This window comes from Oncorhynchus nerka, linkage group LG16 (assembly GCF_034236695.1).
Source record: "Oncorhynchus nerka isolate Pitt River linkage group LG16, Oner_Uvic_2.0, whole genome shotgun sequence".
Taxonomy (NCBI): domain Eukaryota; kingdom Metazoa; phylum Chordata; class Actinopteri; order Salmoniformes; family Salmonidae; genus Oncorhynchus; species Oncorhynchus nerka.
Genome location: NC_088411.1, coordinates 19,795,759 through 19,815,409, shown reverse-complemented (window position 1 = coordinate 19,815,409; position 19,651 = coordinate 19,795,759). Strand labels below are relative to the sequence as shown.

The following is a 19,651-nucleotide window of genomic DNA, read 5'->3' as shown; positions in this document are numbered from 1 at the left end:
TATAATTTCTCTTTCTATAGTATCCTGTGCTTAGCTCCATTCCATTTATTTTTTATCCTGAAAAACTCCCCAGTCCTTAACAATTACAAGCACACCCATAAAATGATGCAGCCACCACTGTGCTTGAACATATGGAGTGTGGTACTCAGTAATGTGTTTTATTGGAGTTGCCCCAAACATAACACTTTGTATTCAGGACAAAGAGTTAATTGCTTTGATACATTTTCTGCTGTATTTAGTGCCTTGTTGCAAACAGGTTTTGGAATATTTGTGTTCTGTACAGGCTTCCTACTTTTCACTCTATCAATTAGGTTAGTATTGTGGAGTAACTACAAGGTTGTTGATCCATCCTCAGTTTTCTCCTATCATAGCCATTCAACTTTGTAACTGTTTTAAAGTCGCCATTGGCCTTATGGTGAAATCCCTGAGTGGTTTCCTTCCTCTCCGGGAACTGAGTTAAGAAGGACACCTGTAATTTGGAGTGACTGGGTGTATTGATACACAATCCAATGTGTAATTAAATCTACCAATAGGTGCCCTTCTTTGCGAAGCATTTGAAAACTTTGTGGTTGAATCTTTGTTTGAAATTCACTGCTCGACTGAGGGACCTTACAGATAATTGTATGAGTGGGGTACAAAGATTCAAAAATCATGTTAACTATTATTGAACACAGTGAGTCCATGAAAATTATTATATGACTTGTTAAGCACATGTTTATTTAATGTTAAAACTATGGTCCCAACTGAAATTCCATTTATTATTTTACATTTTTAAGTTTCTGTCAAAATCTAAATCACAATACAGAATGTTATGCCTACTAAACTCCCTGTCTCTACTCCATCTCAGGTCTGGAGTCAGGTTTCGTCACTCTGCCCCGTCTCTCCCGCTCAGCGGAGCGTCAGTCGGAGCAGGGAGGCTCTAACTCCTGTACCCCCAACACCCACTGCGGCTCGCTCACCGACGTCTCTGCCCTCCTGTCCTCCTCCGCTGACCCGACCCTGACCTCTGGCCCCAGTCACATGACCCGGTTCGACTCCTTGTCCTCCATGGCATCCTTCACATTTGACCTGGGGCCCTCCCTCATGAGCGAGGTGTTCGGGTTGATTGACAGCCCTAATGGCCACCCAGAGCCCAGCCACGCCTGGGAGGCAGAAGAGGTGGAAGAGCCAAGCGGCTCTGCGATTGGGTTTGCGACCAATGAAGGCTCGGAGATGGACTCGGAGATGGATGCCACCACTGCCTCATTGGTGGATTCTCTGCTTCGAGAGGACTGTAGTAGCAGCAGGAAGAGTCCATATGGGATGGAGTGGGAAGAGGAGGAAGAGGAGGCTAGGAGAATGGAGGTGAATGGAGGTGAGCAGCATCTTAAAGGGGCAGTGCCTGATTTGGTTATGGGCTCCCCCTCTAGACAGAGGCCTGCTATGGAGAGTGAGAGGTTCCAGGGTTCCACTGATGTGCTGGGGGTGCTCTATGGGGTTGGAGGGCTCCTGAAGGGGCAGCAGAGGATGGATCTGGAGGGAAAGGTGACCATGTGCCAGACATTGAAGAAAACCCCTTATATCTGCATTACACCTGATGAGGAGGAGGAGGAGGAAATCAAAGTCTGAACTACAATGACAGCCTCAATTGTGTTTAACTAGAATTACCTACAACAGATGTCCCACTGGGCACACACTGGTTGAATCAACGTTGTTTCCATGTCATTTCAATTAAATTACGTTGACCCAACATGAAATAGACGTTGAATTGACGTCTGTGCCCAGTGGGTTGTGATTATTGGTTAATTCCTTGTAAAGTCTTGTTTTAAGAAACTGTCTCTATTGACCTGACTCAGCTTTGAACCCTTCTTCATAATTTTCAAATATTCCTTTCAGAAATGTAATGTTATGTCGTCAGGAGACTCACTTAAAGACTTTGATTGTTCCCAAATTCTTCCCAAATTCACCCAAATGTAATGGAAAGTATGTTTGTTGAAAGACTCATTGAAAGATTATGGATGCTGAAAGTTCCCCAAGCAAACATGCTGTATGGAAGGAGCTAGAACAGGCTAATGATAGCAAACTACATGTCCTTTTAAAAGAGGTCACTGGAACCAGTGGAGAACAAAGAAATAAAGAGATGGGGTAGAAAGTGTGAGAATGTACCAGAGAAAGTGGTTGGGCACAGAGGAGTTACCATGGAAACTATAGGAGATTGGTGGCACATTAATTGGGGAGAACGGGCTCGTGGTAATGACTGAAGTGGAATACTATCAAATATATTAAACACATCTATTTGCCATCCATGCCATCCATTTGTGCCGTTCCGGCCATTATTATTAGCTGTTTTCCCCTCAGCAGCCTCCTGTGATGTAAACACTAAAGACATTGCTCAACAGTGTGTAAGTCTGTTAACAGCTGGTTCAAAATATACTGTGTGGACTTCCTGAGAAAAATGCTCAGTGTGACTTCATTCAAGGCAAAAGGCAGGACACGAAGACAAAGTAGTAGCGGTTTCAACCCAACTTCATCTTTCCCTCACCACCAACCAGTCCTATGGAAATGAACTACGCCAAGAGAGAGCTCTTAACTCTTAGCACGTGATGTTAACTTCAGGAAAACAATACTCTTTTGCCTGAAGATTACACCCAAGACAAACACTTCATTTTTGCTTCTTCTACCGATACAGTATGAAGCACAAACCATGAGAAATTCACTCAGAAATGAAATTGAAGATAATTTTGTACAATGTAATAATCACAAGTATAATGTTGTTACAGTATGTTTGTTAATTCACATATTTACATCATACCCCATTTAGACATGTTTCCCAAATTCATTATGGGTCTAGCTAACTCTCATCTTGCTTTTCGATAGGATAGTCACCTGCTTGTCTGCTATTCTGTCAACCAATGGTTGAATCCTATTTTTAGACTATATTAAGAAAAACAGTGTCCCCCATCCGCATCAATGTGCTGCTATTGATACCAATGATATTTCTATAATGATAAATGAAATCAAATGTTTTTAATAAGCATGGGCATTAATATTTTATTTACATGTCTGAAAACATTCATACAACTGTGATACAAAACATGCACTAAAGAAATCACAACATATAATGCATGTATGGTAGCTCTCAAACTACAAAGCACTTTTTCTCTAAGAGTTGGACTGGCTGCAAAAGCACAATACATCTCTGGCCTTGATATGCAACCCAAAGCAGGTTACTCCAAATGTCAGGTTACAGTCAACATTTGTACCTAAAGCGTAAGAACACTTCTTTACACAGGCTTAGATAATACACTATACACTACATGACCAAAAGTATGTGGACACCTGCTCGTCAAACATCTCATTCCAAAATCATGGGCATTAATATGGAGTTGGTCCCCCCTTTGCTGCTATAACAACCTCCACTCTTCTGGGAAGGCTTTCCACTAGATGTTGGAACATTGCTGCAGGGACTTGCTTCCACTCAGCCACAAGAGCGTTAGTGAGGTCAGGCACCGATGTTGGGTGATTAGGCCTGGCTTGCAGTCGGCGTTCCAATTCATCCCAAAGGTGTTCGATGGGGATGAGGTCAGGACTCTGTGCCGGCCAGTCAAGGTCTTCCACACCGATCTCGACTATTTCTGTATGGTCCTCATTTTGTGCACAGGGAAATTGTCATGCTGAAACAGGAAAGAACATTCCCCAAACTGTTGCCACAAAGTTGGAAGCACAGAATCGTCTAGAATGTCATTGTATGCAGCAGCATTAAGAATTCCCTTCACTGGAACTAAGGGGCATAGCCCGAACCATGAAAAACAGCCCAAGACTATTATTCCTCCTCCACCAAACTTTACAGTTGGCACTATGCATTGGGGCAGGTAGCATTCTCCTGGCATCCGCCAAACCCAGATTTGTCTGTTGGACTAACAAATGGCGAAGAGTGATTCATCACTCCAGAGAAAGCGTTTCCACTGCTCCAGAGTCCAATGGCGGCGAGCTTTACATCACTCTAGTCGACACTTGGCATTGCACATGGTAGTCTTAGACTTGTGTGTGGCTGCTTGTCCATGGAAACCCATTTCATGAAGCAGTTATTGTGCTGACGTTGCTTCCAGAGGCAGTTTGTAACTCTGTAGTGAGTGTTGCAACCAAGGACAGATGATTTTGACACCTTACGTGCTTCAGCACTCAGCGGTCACATTCTGTGAGCTTGTGTGGCCTACCAATTCGTGGCTGAGCCGTTGTTGCTCCTAGACGTTTCCACTTCGCAATAACATCACTCACAGTTGACCGGGCAGCTCTAGCAAGACAGAAATTTGATGAACTGCCTTGTTGAAAAGGTGGAATCCGAGGCCATGTTGAAAGTCACTGAGCTCTTCAGTAAGGCCATTTTACTGACAATGTTTGACAATGGAGATTGCATGGCTGTGTGCCTGATTGTATACACCCTGTCAGTATTTTTATTTTATTTCACCTTTATTTAACCAGGTAGGCCAGTTGAGAACAAGTTCTCATTTACAACTGCGACCTGGCCAAGATAAAGCAAAGCAGTGCAACAAAAACAACACAGAGTTACACATAAACAAATGGGTGTGGCTGAAATATCCAAATCCACTAATTTGAAGGGGTTCACATACTTTTGTATACAGTATATAGTGTATCTCTACCCCCTCACTGCGCTATAGAGGTCACCTGTTTGCTTTCCAGTACTGGGGGCTTGGGAGGTGGGATTTGGGGTGGCCTAATTGCACCCTTTTTGCTTAGGGTCTTCTTCAGGACTGGAGCAAGGGGCTTGGGTGCAGGTTGTAGCTGGGTTTTGGGTGTCTCTGCTGGTGCTAGAGGTGCTGGGGCCCTGGGTTTGGAGTATGTAACGGCCACCTGCTCTTTACTCTGGATGGGCGGCATGTGTTGAAGGAAGGATTTCCTCGCTGTGAAAAGAGAAAAAGGAGAAAGGGGTGTTGAGGATACATTTAGAATACGTATTTTTGGGACTATAGATGTGTATTATTATATTATAGTATTTGGGGTATGTATTTACAGTGCTTTTGGAAAGTTTTTAGACCCCTTGACATTTTGCACATTTTGTTATGTTACAGCCTTTTTCTAAAATGGATTAAATAAAAACATTTCCTCATAAATCTACACACAATACCACATAATAACAAAACAGGTTTGTAGACATTTTTGCAAATGTATTACAAACAAAAAACTCAAATAACTTATTTGCATAAGTATTCAGACTCTTTGTTATGAGACTCGAAATTGAGCTCAGGTGATTTTTGTTCAACTTGATTGGAGTCCACCTGTGGTAAATTCAATTGATTGGACATGATTTGGAAAGGCACACACCTGTCTATAAAAGGTCTCACACTTGACAGTGCATGTCAGAGCAAAAACCAAGCCATGAGGTCAAAGGAATCGTCCATAGAGCTCAGAGACAGGATTGTGTCGAGGCACAGATCTGGTGAAGGGTACCAAAACATTCCATCATTCTTAAATGGAAGAAGAAGTTTGGAAACACCAAGACTCTTTTTAGAGCTGGCCGCTTGTCCAAACTGAGGAATCGGAGGAGAAGGGACTTGGTCAGGGAGGTGACCAAGAACCTGATGGTCACTCTGACAGAGCTCCAGAGTTCATCTGTGGAGATGGGAGAACCTTCCAAAAGGACAACCATCTCTGCAGCACTCCACCAATCAGAGCTTTATGGTAGAGTGGGCAGACAGAAGCCACTCCTCAGTAAAATGCAAAAGAAACATTTTGTTAACCTTTATTTTACTAGGCAAGTCAGTTAAGAACAAATTCTTATTTACAATGACGGCCTACCCCAGCCAACGCTGGGCCAATTGTGCACCGCCCTATTGGACTCCCAGTCACGGCCAGATGTGATGCAGGCTGGAACCAGGGACTGCAGTGACACCTCTTACACTGAGATGAAGTGCCTTAGACCGCTGTGCCACTCGGGAGCCCCTCCAGGCACATGACAACCTGCTGGAACCTAAAGGGTTCTCAGATCATGAGAAACAAGATTCTCTGGAAACCAAGATTGAACTCTTTGGCCTGAATGCCAAGCGTTACGTCTATAGGAAAGCTGGCACCATCCCTATGGTGAAGCATGGTGGTGGCATCATGCTGTGGGGATGTTTATCAGCAGCAGGACTGGGAGACTAGTCAGGATCGAGGCAAAGATGAACAGAGCGAAGTACAGAGAGATCCTTGATAAGAACCTGTTCCAGAGTGCTCAGGATTTCAGACTGGGGCGAAGGTTCACCTTCCAACAGGACAACGACTCTAAGCACACAGCCAAGAAATGCAGGATTGGCTTCCGGACAAGTCTCTCAATGTCCTTGAGTGGCCCAGCCAGAGTCCGTGCTTGAACCCGATCTAACATCTCTGGAGAGACCAGAAAATAGCTGTGCAGTAACTCTCCCCATCCAACAGACAGAGCTTGAGAGGATCTGCAGAGTAGAATGGGATTAACTCCCCAAATATAGGTGTGCCAAGCTTGTAGCATCATACCCAACCAGACTTGAGGCTGTAATCGCTGCCAAAGGTGCTTCAACAAAGTACTGATTAATGCGTCTGAATACTTATGTAAATGTCATATTTCAGGTCATTATTTTTTTTATACATTTGCAAAATGTCTAAAAACCTGTTTTTGCTTTGTCATTATGGGGTATTGTGTGTAGATTGATGACGAAAAAAATCAATTTAATCAATTTTATAATGGGACTGTAACCAAACAAAATGTGGAAAAGGTCAAGTGTGGGTTGTGGTAGTGCAACAGTTTTTTATCAGGACAGTTTTGTCATTAGAAGATGTTGGTTATTTTAGCCACTGCTGCCGGGGATCGTGGCTTCCTTGTACTAAAATGGGGCAGTGGTTTGTCACTTCTGCTGGGTGGTCTATAACACAACGTGAGTGCTCTGAGGGACTTTAGTACTGTCTAAGTAAGTATTGTCTTCACTACTGTCTAAACATTAGATGTCGTTAGCTAGCTAGCACGAGTTATGTGCTTTACATTTGAGTAATTTAGCAGATGCTCTTATTCAGAGGGACTTACAGTAGCGAGTGCATACATTTGAATACTTTTTCATACTAGTCCCCCGTGGGAATCGAAAACACAACTCCGTCGTGCACGGCCACCTACGTTTGTATGGTGAGGTGATCTTCAGTGTAGCTCTGGGGGAGTCCGGTGGGGCCTCTAGGATGGGTTCTAGTGAGCCCGATTCAGGGCTCTGCTTCTGGGTCGGACTGCAGACAGACACTGGTGGTGGAGAGGGAACCAGGGTTGGGCCAGGTGCCAGTTTGGGGTTGGGTAGTGGGGATGGGTTGTGGACCAGTGTCGGGCTTGGGACAGGGGACAGGCTCTGGGTATGGACTGGGGTACGGTTAAGTGGGGTTGAGCATGGTGGGTCTGAGGCAGGGTTCCCCCAGGTGGTGGTTCTACGACCAATGGAGCCTGACTTAATGATGAAAAAACCTCCACTGTCCTGAGATGCTGAGCTGTGGAGGAGACGGTTGGTGTTAGATAACACACGGTTATAATAGAAAGTGAACATACATCCTGTTCAGTCTGTGCCTGTGGTACCTGATTGTTTTACAGAGAGAAGCATGAGAAGAGGAAGAGGAAGCGCATGATGAAGAGGAGGAGGTCATTCTGACAAGGTTCTCTTTCCCAGACTCTGAAGTTTGAGGTTCTAACATGTTCAAATCTGGGACCCCAGGAAGCTCAGGAATCTCAAAGTCCACCTCTGGAAAGGAACACAACACAGGCCTACTTTGAGAAACCGTGTTCCATACAAAATACATAGACCTACCTAACATACAGTTCAACATAGTGAGACAAAAATAAGTGAATGAATAAAAATACTATCCAAAGGTCATAAGGGGTTCAAGCAGCCCTCTCAGTTATCTAGTAGCTAACTTCCACACATTTCATGCAAATCAACTCATCCCTAAAAAAACTCCCACTGCTCCTCCCTCGAACACACAAACATCACATTGAATGTGGTACTGTACCTTCATGAAACAGGCTGCTGGAGTGTTGTATGAGAGGCTCAACCACCGCCACCACCTGGACGGAGGAGGCAGATGCCATGTCCAACAGCGCTGCCTCCCTGAAAGAGAGGGAGAGAGGTTGATGGAGAGATGTGAAGAGAAAAATGTATGATGGTACAGAATTGGACGGGGGAGAGGGAGATTGAAAGGAAGAAAGAAAGAAAGAAAGAGAAGCGGGATGAGGGGTGAGAGATGAGAAAGTGAGACAGAAAGAGAGGGAGAGAGAGAAAGAAAGAAACACACATAGGTTAAAGTCAAGTACTAAAAAGCACAGAGACATAGCTAAACAGACATAATCAGATTAATAACAATCATGTAACAATAGAAAGTGACACCAGGGAGAACATTGAGACAGGGCGATTATGACAGACTAATAGAGTGGTTCAGTTTCATCTCTCTGTCAGTATGTCAGTAGTACCCACCCCTCCATGCGAGGCCACAGCAGGTTGGGACCCAGTACTATGGCAATGTTACTGGGACTCATCCTGTTAACCGACTGCTGCTCTGACAGGCACGACAGGAACTGTACCAGGTACCTAATAGGGGGGAGAGAGAGAGGGAGGGAGGGAGGGAGGGGAAGCACAGACAGTGGCGTGTATTCATCAAATCAAATCAAAGTTTATTTGTCACATGCGCCGAATACAACAGGTCAGTTGTGAAATGCTTACTTATAATCCCTTAACCAACAATGCAGTTCAAGAAATAGAGTTAAGAAAATATTTACTAAATTAACTAAAGTAAAAACATTTTATCAAAATGAAAAAGTAACACAAGAAAATTACATAACAATAATATGGTTATATACAGGAGGCACGGTACCGAGTCAGTGTGTGGGGGTACAGGTAAATTGAGGTAATTTGTAAAGTGACTATACATAGATAATAAACAGTGAGTAGCAGCAGTGTAAAAACAGAGGGGGGGTGTCAATGTAAATAGTCCGGGGTGGCCATTTGATTAATTGTTCAGCAGTGTTATGGCTTGGGGGTAGAAGCTGTTAAGGAGCCTTTAGGTCCTAGACTTGGCGCTCCGGTACCGCTTGCCGCGTGGTAGCAGAGAGAACAGTCTATGACTTGGGTGACTAGAGACTTTGACCATTTTTTGTGCCTTCCTCTGACACTGAATAGTATATAGGTCCAGCCACATCATATTTAGCCTACATTGATTGGACTAAATAGTTTTGTGCATTTTTGGCATAGATTATTAGATGATGCTGAAATGACGCTGGAATAGTGAAGACAGCTCCTGTTTTCTTTGCGACAACTCTCAATGGTTCTAAATCTATAGTTGTTTAGTAGTTCGAAAATGTCAGAAACATTACCTTGCTTGACCATGCTCTAGGTCATGTAACTGTTTGTTACATGCAATATGTTTTGTGGACTTCACCGGACAGATGTTGCTCTCCGGGTTTTGTAATGAAACAAATGTGTGGTTGAATTAGTTCTGCCACTGTGTCTTCTTATTGTCTCGACCGTAGGCCTATATATCACGGTGCCAAGGCATATGAACTAGCAGGTCATAGCAACGCAATTATCACAACACATAGTTGTAATATGGCTAGCGAGATATTCACAATCATACACCCTGCATCATTCTTGAGTTTTTACAACTTCACACAGGAATCGGTCAAGATCTGAGAGAGCTATGGGTTACAGAGATATGGACATACCGGAGGTTGTTGTAGTTTTCTGATGGTAACTTCTTCAGCACAATTTTAAACTGCTCAAGTTTGTCTGTCAATTCTTTCTCCCTAAATAAAGAGGGGAACAGACAGACATTTGAAGAGCAGAAATTAGAGGGGAGCGAAATCATGTAAAGACCCTATGTACTGTATGCTTTTAAGATGTAGACCAATCAAGGACCTTACCCTGCTGCTTGAAACCAATCATTGTAGAGTTCAAAGGTCATGAGTGGTTCAGGCAGCTCTCTCAGGTAGCTTTTCAAAGCCCCTACGTGGATAAAAGAGAAAATGCTGCTTAGTGCCTATGCATTGTTTAACTGTCAAGTAAAGATATTTGAAACTTGAAAACCTTGAATAAGGGGTACTGTCAACAGGGACGGTCTCTCTGACCTGCGACTGCATGAGGGTCAGTGAATTCACTGTGGTTCACGACCCCTCCATCCAGACTGCTCTTCAGTCTCTTCACTACCGAGGCTGCTGCTGCCAGACGAAACAGACCCTGGGAGAGAGATGAAGGGAGATAGAGATAGACAGATTTGATCCAAGAGGGCAAACATTATCGTAGACTGGCTACAGTCCTTTCACCTGCTCAGTTAATGAATAATATCCCATTGACATGTATACCATGTAGTAGATTAATAATCCCAGTCCTCACCTCCTCTCTCATGCCGGTGTGCAGCAGCATGTGAACACACTCCTGGATGGGAACAGCGATCTCCCTGCCGCTGTTGTACAGATGAGTCAGCAGGGGCTCCCCGTAAACCTTCCCCTTATAGTTATTCTCCTGGGAGTCTGTGTTAACACACATACTGGTGACACACTGGACAAATCCTAGGCAAGTGGGTGCTACACATTGGATAGGGGGGGTTACCCATGTACACTAAGTATGGCCTGGGTATTTTAATTGCAAATACACACACACATACATACACACACACACACACACACACACACACACACACACACACACACACACACACACACAGTACATACATACACACAGTACATACATACACACACCCTATTCACCTGTTTGACTGTCTTTCAGCTCACTGATGTTTCGTTCGAGGAAGTCATGGGAATTCTTATGATGTTCTGCTTGTAGTTCCAGCAGCTAAGGAGAGAGCACAACCCAGACACTTATCAATTATAATTCCTAATAGCTAATAGCACATGATAATTAACGGAAGTACAGCTTGAAAGGGAGGACAATTAGTAGGCCACACTCACACGAATGAAGTAGTTGGCATAGTCATCTTCTTTAGTGGCAAAGTGATACAGATCTGCAGAGTATTGGTCCTGCAGGGAATGTACAGCCACACAAAAAGTTAATACTGTATGTTAGAGGCTGAAACTACTGCATTAAACAACAAAGTGTCTGAAACAGTAACATCCAACACCATACAACACCTTGATGCTCTCCAGTTTCCTCCAGGCCTCCTCCACCTCCTCTTTCAGCCCATCCTGCTTTGCCTGAGGTCCCGTACTGGCCTGGGACCTGAAGGGGCAAAGTCATTCGTGATCAGAAGCCATAAAAAGTAAAAGAAAGGACTCAATGGAGATACTGACTAAAGGTAGTTATTATATATGTATAAATTAACTGTGTACTGTCTGGAGCATATAGGATCTGTCAAATACAAACACACAGAATGTGTGACCCACTTGTTGCGTGCATTGTGCCAGTCCATTGTGAGTTTGGCAAACTGCTTCTTGTTTTTGAGAATCTCTGGAAGGTCTTCCTACAGATAGTGTACATATGTCATTACATCTCTCACTAAAGCTTCACTAAAGCTCCAGTAGATTACTAAGAAAGGTGCGTCCTTTGTTTAAAAATAGCCTTTTGGCCTTTATACAGATTACAACTTCTCAATTGAAAATGAAACCTTGTTCAAAGTATCACTCTTCCTTTAAAAAAGTCTTGCAAAGCTGGTTACAATTCCAATATTATCTACCAGAAAATACAGAAAAAATATTATAACCAATATTATGATTCAACTCAAATATACTGATTGATTAAAAAAACATTATGGATTTTGTAAAATTGTATTATATTTATTACAAATATTATGAATAGGAATGGTGTAGTTATGTCACATATGCAGCTATCGAAAATATATGGAAATGTTTTCTCAATCCAAAGTTTTACTGATTGCAGCATTACCTCAAAAATGGATGAGTCAAGTGGAAGGTGGAGAAGGTAGGGAATTGTCTGTCTGCCATACTGTATATTAAAGACCAAAATTGGCTGAAAAAGGTTGGCATATATATCGAAAAATATGCCAGTTTCATTTGAGGACAAAAATATTGACAGCTGCGCCATACACGTTGCAAAAATATCTGGGAAGAGATTTTCGATGTATCGATTCCATGCACATGGTGTATGAATTGATATAGAAAACAACGCTTCATTCAACATTGAGGTTTTCAGTTGAAATTATGAAACAAAATTCTTGCCACCAAGAGAATGTTATATATATGGGACATACAACAATCTCAGCTCTGCATATTTTGCTGTGAAGAAACAGAATCCTTAGATAATTTATTCTGGTTTCTGGCTGAAAAATCACAACAGTCTTTTAAAATGATCCCTACAAATAGCAGTGTTGGGCAATTTGGAAAGCCATAGTCAATCAGTCAATCAGCAATATAATAATAATCTTAGGAAAAATGTTCCTCTTTAACTCACAATCTGTGGATACTGTGCGATTAGAAAGGTTGAAAATGAATGTAAAACATCACAGCACAGTTGAAAAATACATGGCACGTGGATATCAAAAGAGGATGTCTACAGAGATAGGTGGGACGGGCTGAGAGTAGCCCAAAATGTCATGTGTATAATCCAAAAACAATATCTTTGTTGTGTAATTACTGTGTGTAAAAGTACCATGTATGTCAAATGTGTGTAAAATGCATATGTAACAAAAAAGTGTAAAAAACTAAAATATAAAACAAAATTACTGTTGTCCTCAGAAGAGGGGGGGCAATAAAAAAAATAAAAAAATATAAATATATTTTTTTAAAGTATTCATATGTAATACTACATAATCACAAACTTAAATTGTTATCCAAAAGTGTCTAAATAACTCTTGCTCCTGCAGCCCTTACCTCACTGAGTTTATTGAGAGGTTCCAAAACCTCCTTCTCCAGCTTCAGCTCAAAGTCAGACAGTGTTGCGGCCAGATGACTCTCCATGAAGCAACACATCTCCAATACTTTCCTATCAGAGAGGAAATAGACTAATTGATTCATTGATGAATTTTCAACTGATCATTTGGATGATTGAATACATGGTTTGGTTACTTAAAGTACCTGATAGAAGAGTCTGGATCAAAGTCTTTAAAGCTCTCAGCCATGCTAACAGAGAGCAGCATGAGAGGGAGTTTTTTCTGGAGAGAGAGATAATTTTATATTGATAATCATAATAGAATGACTTCAAGTCAAGGGTCAGGGGTGAAAGGTGAAAGAGTATAGACTTTACCATTCTTCTCTCTGTGTCCAGCCCTAGTTGACTCTGCAGACAGCCCAGCAGCTTCTTGTGAATAACCTGCGCTGCCTTCTTGGCTGGCTCCACCCGCTGCTCCACCTTAGACCAATGAAAATGACAGATATAGAGCGTATCTTATGTTCACACTGAGCTAGGTACAAGTGTATTCACTGAGAAATATTTTCACGTAGTGAAATGAGCCACCACTGTCACCCTTTATCATCAGCCTTAACTCACCATAACCAGATCTTCTGTGAGAAGATCTGTGGCATCCTGTGACCTATTAATAATGTTAAAACAGGCTTTCAGGCAATATTTGTGTTACAGTGTGTTGCAGTCTTATTTGGCAATGTTCTTGGTAAGTGGAGTGTGCCAATACAGTATATTTTTGAATAGAATACTGACATTACACAAAATAAAATAAACAGTAAGGCACATTTCCGCATATGATCAAATGCGACATTTTTGCTTAACGTTTCATTCATACATCTATGTGCTTTTACGAAGAAAGAAAACATTTAGGCTACGAGGACATTTATATTCATAGCCACATCCGTCGTAAAAACAAGTAGATGACAATAGTGGTCATGTCGACTCCGTGTATTTTTCCCCCAACTCCTATGGTGGTGCAGTCTGCTAAGGTTGTGAGTTCTAATCCCACACGGGGCAGGTATTTTTTGTTTTCAAATCCTTTATTTACAATATTCATCCCTTGCCCACATACTTCTAATTCTGATAAGTGAAAGTATACCTGTGAGAGAGGTTGCCCTGGTAGTAATGTCACGCCCTGGTCTTAGTATTTTGTGTTTTCTTTATTATTTTGATCAGGCCAGGGTGTGACATGGGTTATTTTATGTGGTGTGTTTTGTCTAGGGGTTTGTTGTAGGTAATAGGATAGTGGTTAGTGGGGTTGTCTAGAATAGTCTATGGCTGCCTGGAGTGGTTCTCAATCAGAGGCAGGTGTTTATCGTTGTCTCTGATTGGGAACCATATTTAGGCAGCCATATTGTTTGAGTGTTTCGTGGGTGATTGTTCCTATCTCTGTTTGTACCAGATAAGGCTGTTTAGGTTTTCACGGCTCGTTTTTGTGTTGGTCGTGTTTATCCTTTATTAAAGATGAATAAAAAATAACCACGCTGCATTTTGGTCCGCCTCTCCTTCGACGGAAGAAAACCGTAACAAGTAACTATGTTTTTAAACAATATCCAAGAGCAATCTGTGAGTTAATTTGACCATTGGAAAAAGAGCTACTGTGTAAATATTGCAACGCAGGTTGGATTCATTTTCAAGGTGATGATAACACTGTTCCTACCAACACAATACTACATTAGAAAGATTATATTTTCTGTCCAGAGCTGTATTTGCTCACAATGCACATCATTTTATGATAAAAGCGTGCCAGTGGACTGGTAAGTATGCTTTAGTGAGAAAATGTTGGGATCAATTGCAACTGTTTACCCATCCCCCCCCAAATCAGTAAACAGTAATTCCCTCCAACCCACAACTTCACTTGAATGCGTTTTATAAAAATTGGATAGCGGTTGGGTTATGCTGAAATTGGGGTTGAGAGTTATCCTTTAAAGTTAGAGAGTAGAGGCTACTGCTGTGGGCTGAAACCAGGCCAGAGAAGGGGGGGGGGGCTGTTTTAGGGGACTTACAGGTAGGATGAGTGAGTGAGTGACAGGCAGAGAGAGCAAAAGAGAATGAAAGAATGGCAATGAAGTTTCAGCAGCATCTGATAGAGAGCAGTGTTACATCAGTGAAACAGCTGCAGTGAAGACCAAGCATTTCTAACAGTTTTTTTCTTTAACTAAACAAAAGCCCTTAGGTGTCTTTCTATCTGTGTGTGTTTTTTGTATAGTTAAGGTCACAGTCAGTTATTCTGAACAAAGTGAGAATAGTGTAGGTAGGGGCTCCTTTACTGTGGTTAGAGCTCTGTTCTGGTGCAGCCGCCCTGTTAATTACCAGGGATTATTAATAGCCTGAAACGCGTCAGTGGCATGGAGGCCTGCAAACACACCACTTCCATGGTCTGTTGCAACCTGCTGCAGACACGCTCAGCTATCAGCCAGGGTAGCGTGGGCATCAACAACCCGACGTGGGTATCAACAACCCGACATGGGCATCAACAACCCGACGTGGGTATCAACAACCCGACGTGGGTATCAACAACCCGACGTGGGCATCAACAACCCGACGTGGGTATCAACAACCCGACGTGGGTATCAACAACCCGACGTGGGCATCAACAACCCGACGTGGTTATCAACAACCCGACGTGGGTATCAACAACCCGACGTGGTTATCAACAACCCGACGTGGGCATCAACAACCCGACGTGGGTATCAACAACCCAACGTGGTTATCAACAACCCGGCGTGGTTATCAACAACCCGACGTGGGTATCAACAACCCGACGTGGGTATCAACAACCCGACGTGGTTATCAACAACCCGACGTGGGCATCAACAACCCAACGTGGTTATCAACAACCCGACGTGGGTATCAACAACCCGACGTGGGCATCAACAACCCAACGTGGTTATCAACAACCCGACGTGGGCATCAACAACCCGACGTGGTTATCAACAACCCGACGTGGGTATCCAATTACATTATTTTTGCTGATCTGAAGCATAATACACATACATACAAATGTACAGATTGGCTTATGTACATGGGACATTACTGGATCAAAGGACATTCAGTTTACTCTTTAAGGTATAGGGGAATCTCAAATAAAATTGTATTTGTCACAAGTTTCATAAACAACAGTTGTAGAGTAACAGTGAAATGCTTACTGACAGGCCCTTCCCAACAAGAGAGAAAAATAATAACATGAGGAATAAATACACAATGATTAACGATAACTTGGCTATATACACAGGGTACCAGTACCGAGTTGATGTGCAGGGGTACGATGTAATTGAGGTAGATATGAATCTTGTGGGCGGGGATGTGCCCTCAAGTTAACAATTTAACCCCCCAGAGTCATATATTTAGAGAGTTTTGCCAATGTAGTTACTGCATTATCAATCAAATGTATTTATAGAGCCCTTTTTTACAACCGCAGTTGTCACAAAGTGCATATACAGAAACCAGCCTAAAACTCCAGAGAGCAAGCAGTGCAGATGTAGAGGCACGTTGGCTAGGAACAACTCCTTAGAAAGGCAGGAACCTAGGAAGAAACCTAGAGGACCCGGCTCTGAGGTGTGGCCAGTCGTTTTCTGGCTAATGTATTTATTGTACATGACATTTCAACATTCTATGGTAGCCATGTTAGCTCCCCATTGACATGACATGGCAAATATTTAAACAATGCTATGTAACCGAATGTCTAGAATTAGAATATTCTAAATTCTAAAAGTTGGCCTAACTCTCTTAAATATATGGCTCTGCTGTGTCATTATGTCACAGGCCACACACAAAGTAAGACATGATGCACGTAATCTTGCCGTGGCGCCATTCAAAATAATTATTCATTGTTATGACTGTTCTCTCACTCATGAAGATGAAATATTACAGTCATCCACTATTCGCACTACACCATGGAACCCTGTCTGCTTCACTCTTCCTCCTACTTTCATACCAACGGTGGCATGATGATCATGAACTCTGTGGTTGTCCTCAGACACCAAAGATACTCTGTCCTTTGCAGAAGTCAGATGACTTTACCACAGGAAGCTGCTGAGGGGAGGACGGCTCATAATAATGGCCGGAACGGAGCAAATGGAATGGCATCCATGTGTTTGATGTATTTAACACCATACCCCTGATTCTGCTCCAGCCATTACCATGAGCTCATCCTCCCCAATTAAGGTGCCACCAACCTCCTGTGGACTCTACCAAACAGGCTCCCCACTCACCAAAAGCTTGTCTAAAGGTTCTTCTTTCACCCACAGATGCTCATGATGAAAATAACTAAGATTAGAACGTAGAATCAGACTTTAGAGTTTAGATTGTCACAAAACTTGATAGCATTGGTTAGAAGTACAGTATTTCACCATTTATTCTCCATTCTATGCAGTTAGTTCCAAGTTCTTTGAAAATAACTATTGTATTAGAACTGAAAATAAATAGGCCATTGTATTTTCACAAATGTATACCCCTCCAAAAAAACAAAAAGTCCAAAATGGCACATGAAAGTACTTACTTCCCCACAGAGCCAAGCTGCTTCAAGAGGTTGAAAGATTTCAGCATGGTTGCATAGGAGTCAGCCCGCCTCTTACAAATGATCCCTCTGTCTTGACTCCAGCCAGGTCCTCAGTCATGTGTTGCCAAGTCAGTGTCTGTATTATTTCGTTGAGCAGACACCACTGCAAGTGGTTTTCTTCAGTGTGTGTTGTTGGTGTGATGTTCTGTCATCCAGCAGTATACGTTCTTGTTTTGAAAATGTGCTCTGTGACTGTGTTCAACCGCCACTCAGTCACACAGAGCTCTAAGAGAAGAGGAAGTTGCCTCAACCGAAGCAGCAGCAGAGGAAGAGGGGTTTTTCAATATCAATGTGAAATAATATATACAGTGAATTTGGAAAGCATTCAGACCCTTGACTTTTTCCACATTTTGTTATGTTACAGCCTTATTCTAAAATGGATTAAATAAAAACATTTCCTCATAAATCTACACACAATACTCATAATGAAAGCAGGTTTGTAGACATTTTTGTGAATGTTTTCTTTATTTGTACTATTTCCTACATTGTAGAATAATAGTGAAGACATCAAAACTATGAAATAACACATATGGAATCATGTAGTAACCAAAAAAGTGTTAAACAAATCAAATTATATTTTATATTTGAAATTCTTCAAAGTACCCACGCTTTGCCTTGATGACAGCTTTGCCCACTCTTGGTATTCTCTCAACTAGCTTCATGAGGTAGTCACCTGGAATGCATTTCAATTAACAGCTGTGCCTTCCTAAAAGTTAATTTGTTGAATTACTTTCCTTCTTAATGGGTTTGAGCCAATCAGTTCTGTTGTGACAAGGTCAGGGCGGTATACAGAAGACAGCCTATTTGGTTAAAAGACCAAGTCAATATTATGGCAAGAACAGCATAAGTAAGTAAAGAGAAATGACAGTCCATCATTACATGAAGGTCAGTCAATACGGAAAATTTCAAGAACTTTGAAAGTTTCTTCAAGTGCAGTCGCAAAAATCATCAAGCGCTATGATGAAACTGGCTCTCATGAGGACCGCCACAGGAAAGGAAAACCCAGAGTTACCTCTGCTGTAGAGGATAAGTTCATTAGAATTTGCAGCCCAAATAAATGCTTCACAGAGTTCAAGTAACAGACATATCTCAACATCAACTGTTCAGAGGAGACTGCGTGAATCAGGCCTTCATGGTCGAATTGCTGCAAATAAACCACGACAAAGGACACCAATAAGAAGAAGAGACTTGCTTGGGCCAAGAAACACAAGCAATGGACATTAGACTGGTGAAAATCTGTCCTTTGGTCTGAGGAGTCAAAATTAGAGATTTTTTGTTCCAACCGCGCCTTTGTGAGACACAAAGTGGGTGAACTGATAATCTTTGCATGTGTGGTTCCCACACAAGTACGGAGGAGGAGGTGGGATGGTGCTTTGCTGGTGACACTGTCAGTGATTTATTTAGAATTCAAGGCACACTTAACCAGCATGGCTACCACAGCATTCTACGGTGATACGCCATCTGGTTTGCATTTTTTTGTAAGAGGGCATATCACCGCCGAGTACAACAAGTGTACTTACAATGAAATACTTACAAGTGCACAGTGCACTTTTTAAGTAAAAAGTAGGTATTAGGTAAACAATAGATAAGTAAAGAAATTTTAAAAAACAGTAAAATGACAGTGAAAATAACAGTAGCGAGGCTATATACAGGTGGTACCAGTACAGACTCAATGGGGCACCCGCTTAGTTGGGCTAATTGAGGTAATATGTACATGTAGGTAGAATGTTATTTTTAATTTTACCCCTTTTTCTCCCCAATTTCGTGGTATCCAATTGTTGTAGTAGCTACTATCTTGTCTCATCGCTACAACTCCCGTACGGGCTCGGGAGAGACGAAGGTTGAAAGTCATGCGTCCTCCAATACACAACCCAACCAGCCGTACTGCTTCTTAACACAGCGCGCATCCAACCCGGAAGCCAGCCGCACCAATGTGTCGCCGCCACAGTCGCTGGTGCGCGATGAGACAAGGACATCCCTACCGACCAAGCCCTCCCTAACCCGGACGACGCTAGGCCAATTGTGCGACCTCCCGGTCGCGGCCGGTTACGACAGAGCCTGAGCGTGAACCCAGGGACTCTGATGGCACAGCTGGCGCTGCAGTACAGCGCCCTTAACCGCTGCGCCACCCGGGAGGCCTATGTAGGTAGAGTTAAAGGGACTTAGCATAGATGATAAACAGAGAGTAGCAGCAGCGTAAAAGAGATGTTTTATGGCTTGAGTGTAAAAGCTGTTTTGTCCTAGA

The 19,651-nt window shown here is 42.5% G+C and overlaps 2 protein-coding genes across 2 annotated transcripts in view; one reads left to right on the top strand and one right to left on the bottom strand.

The window, feature by feature from the left end:
• The window catches only part of LOC115144184 (cdc42 effector protein 1-like), a 29,380-nt gene extending 26,366 nt beyond the window's left edge, over positions 1-3,014 (top strand). The window contains exon 3 of the mRNA XM_029685011.2: positions 848-3,014. Coding sequence (XP_029540871.2) covers positions 848-1,608 — 761 coding nt within the window. The 3' untranslated portion in view covers positions 1,609-3,014. The remainder of the gene's footprint in view (positions 1-847) is intronic.
• On the bottom strand, positions 2,992-17,635 carry LOC115144183 (SH3 domain-binding protein 1-like). The gene is made up of 18 exons (XM_029685010.2): positions 17,347-17,635; positions 13,431-13,473; positions 13,188-13,292; positions 13,019-13,095; positions 12,815-12,926; positions 11,372-11,448; positions 11,120-11,207; positions 10,940-11,008; positions 10,739-10,823; positions 10,365-10,501; positions 10,100-10,208; positions 9,896-9,977; positions 9,698-9,778; positions 8,454-8,567; positions 7,993-8,090; positions 7,562-7,724; positions 7,121-7,476; positions 2,992-4,901 (listed from the first exon to the last, which is right to left on the bottom strand). Exons 1-18 carry the CDS (start codon positions 17,391-17,393, stop codon positions 4,645-4,647), a joined length of 2,100 nt encoding a protein of 699 aa, XP_029540870.1. The 5' UTR covers positions 17,394-17,635; the 3' UTR covers positions 2,992-4,644.
• Positions 17,636-19,651: the final 2,016 nt, after the last annotated feature.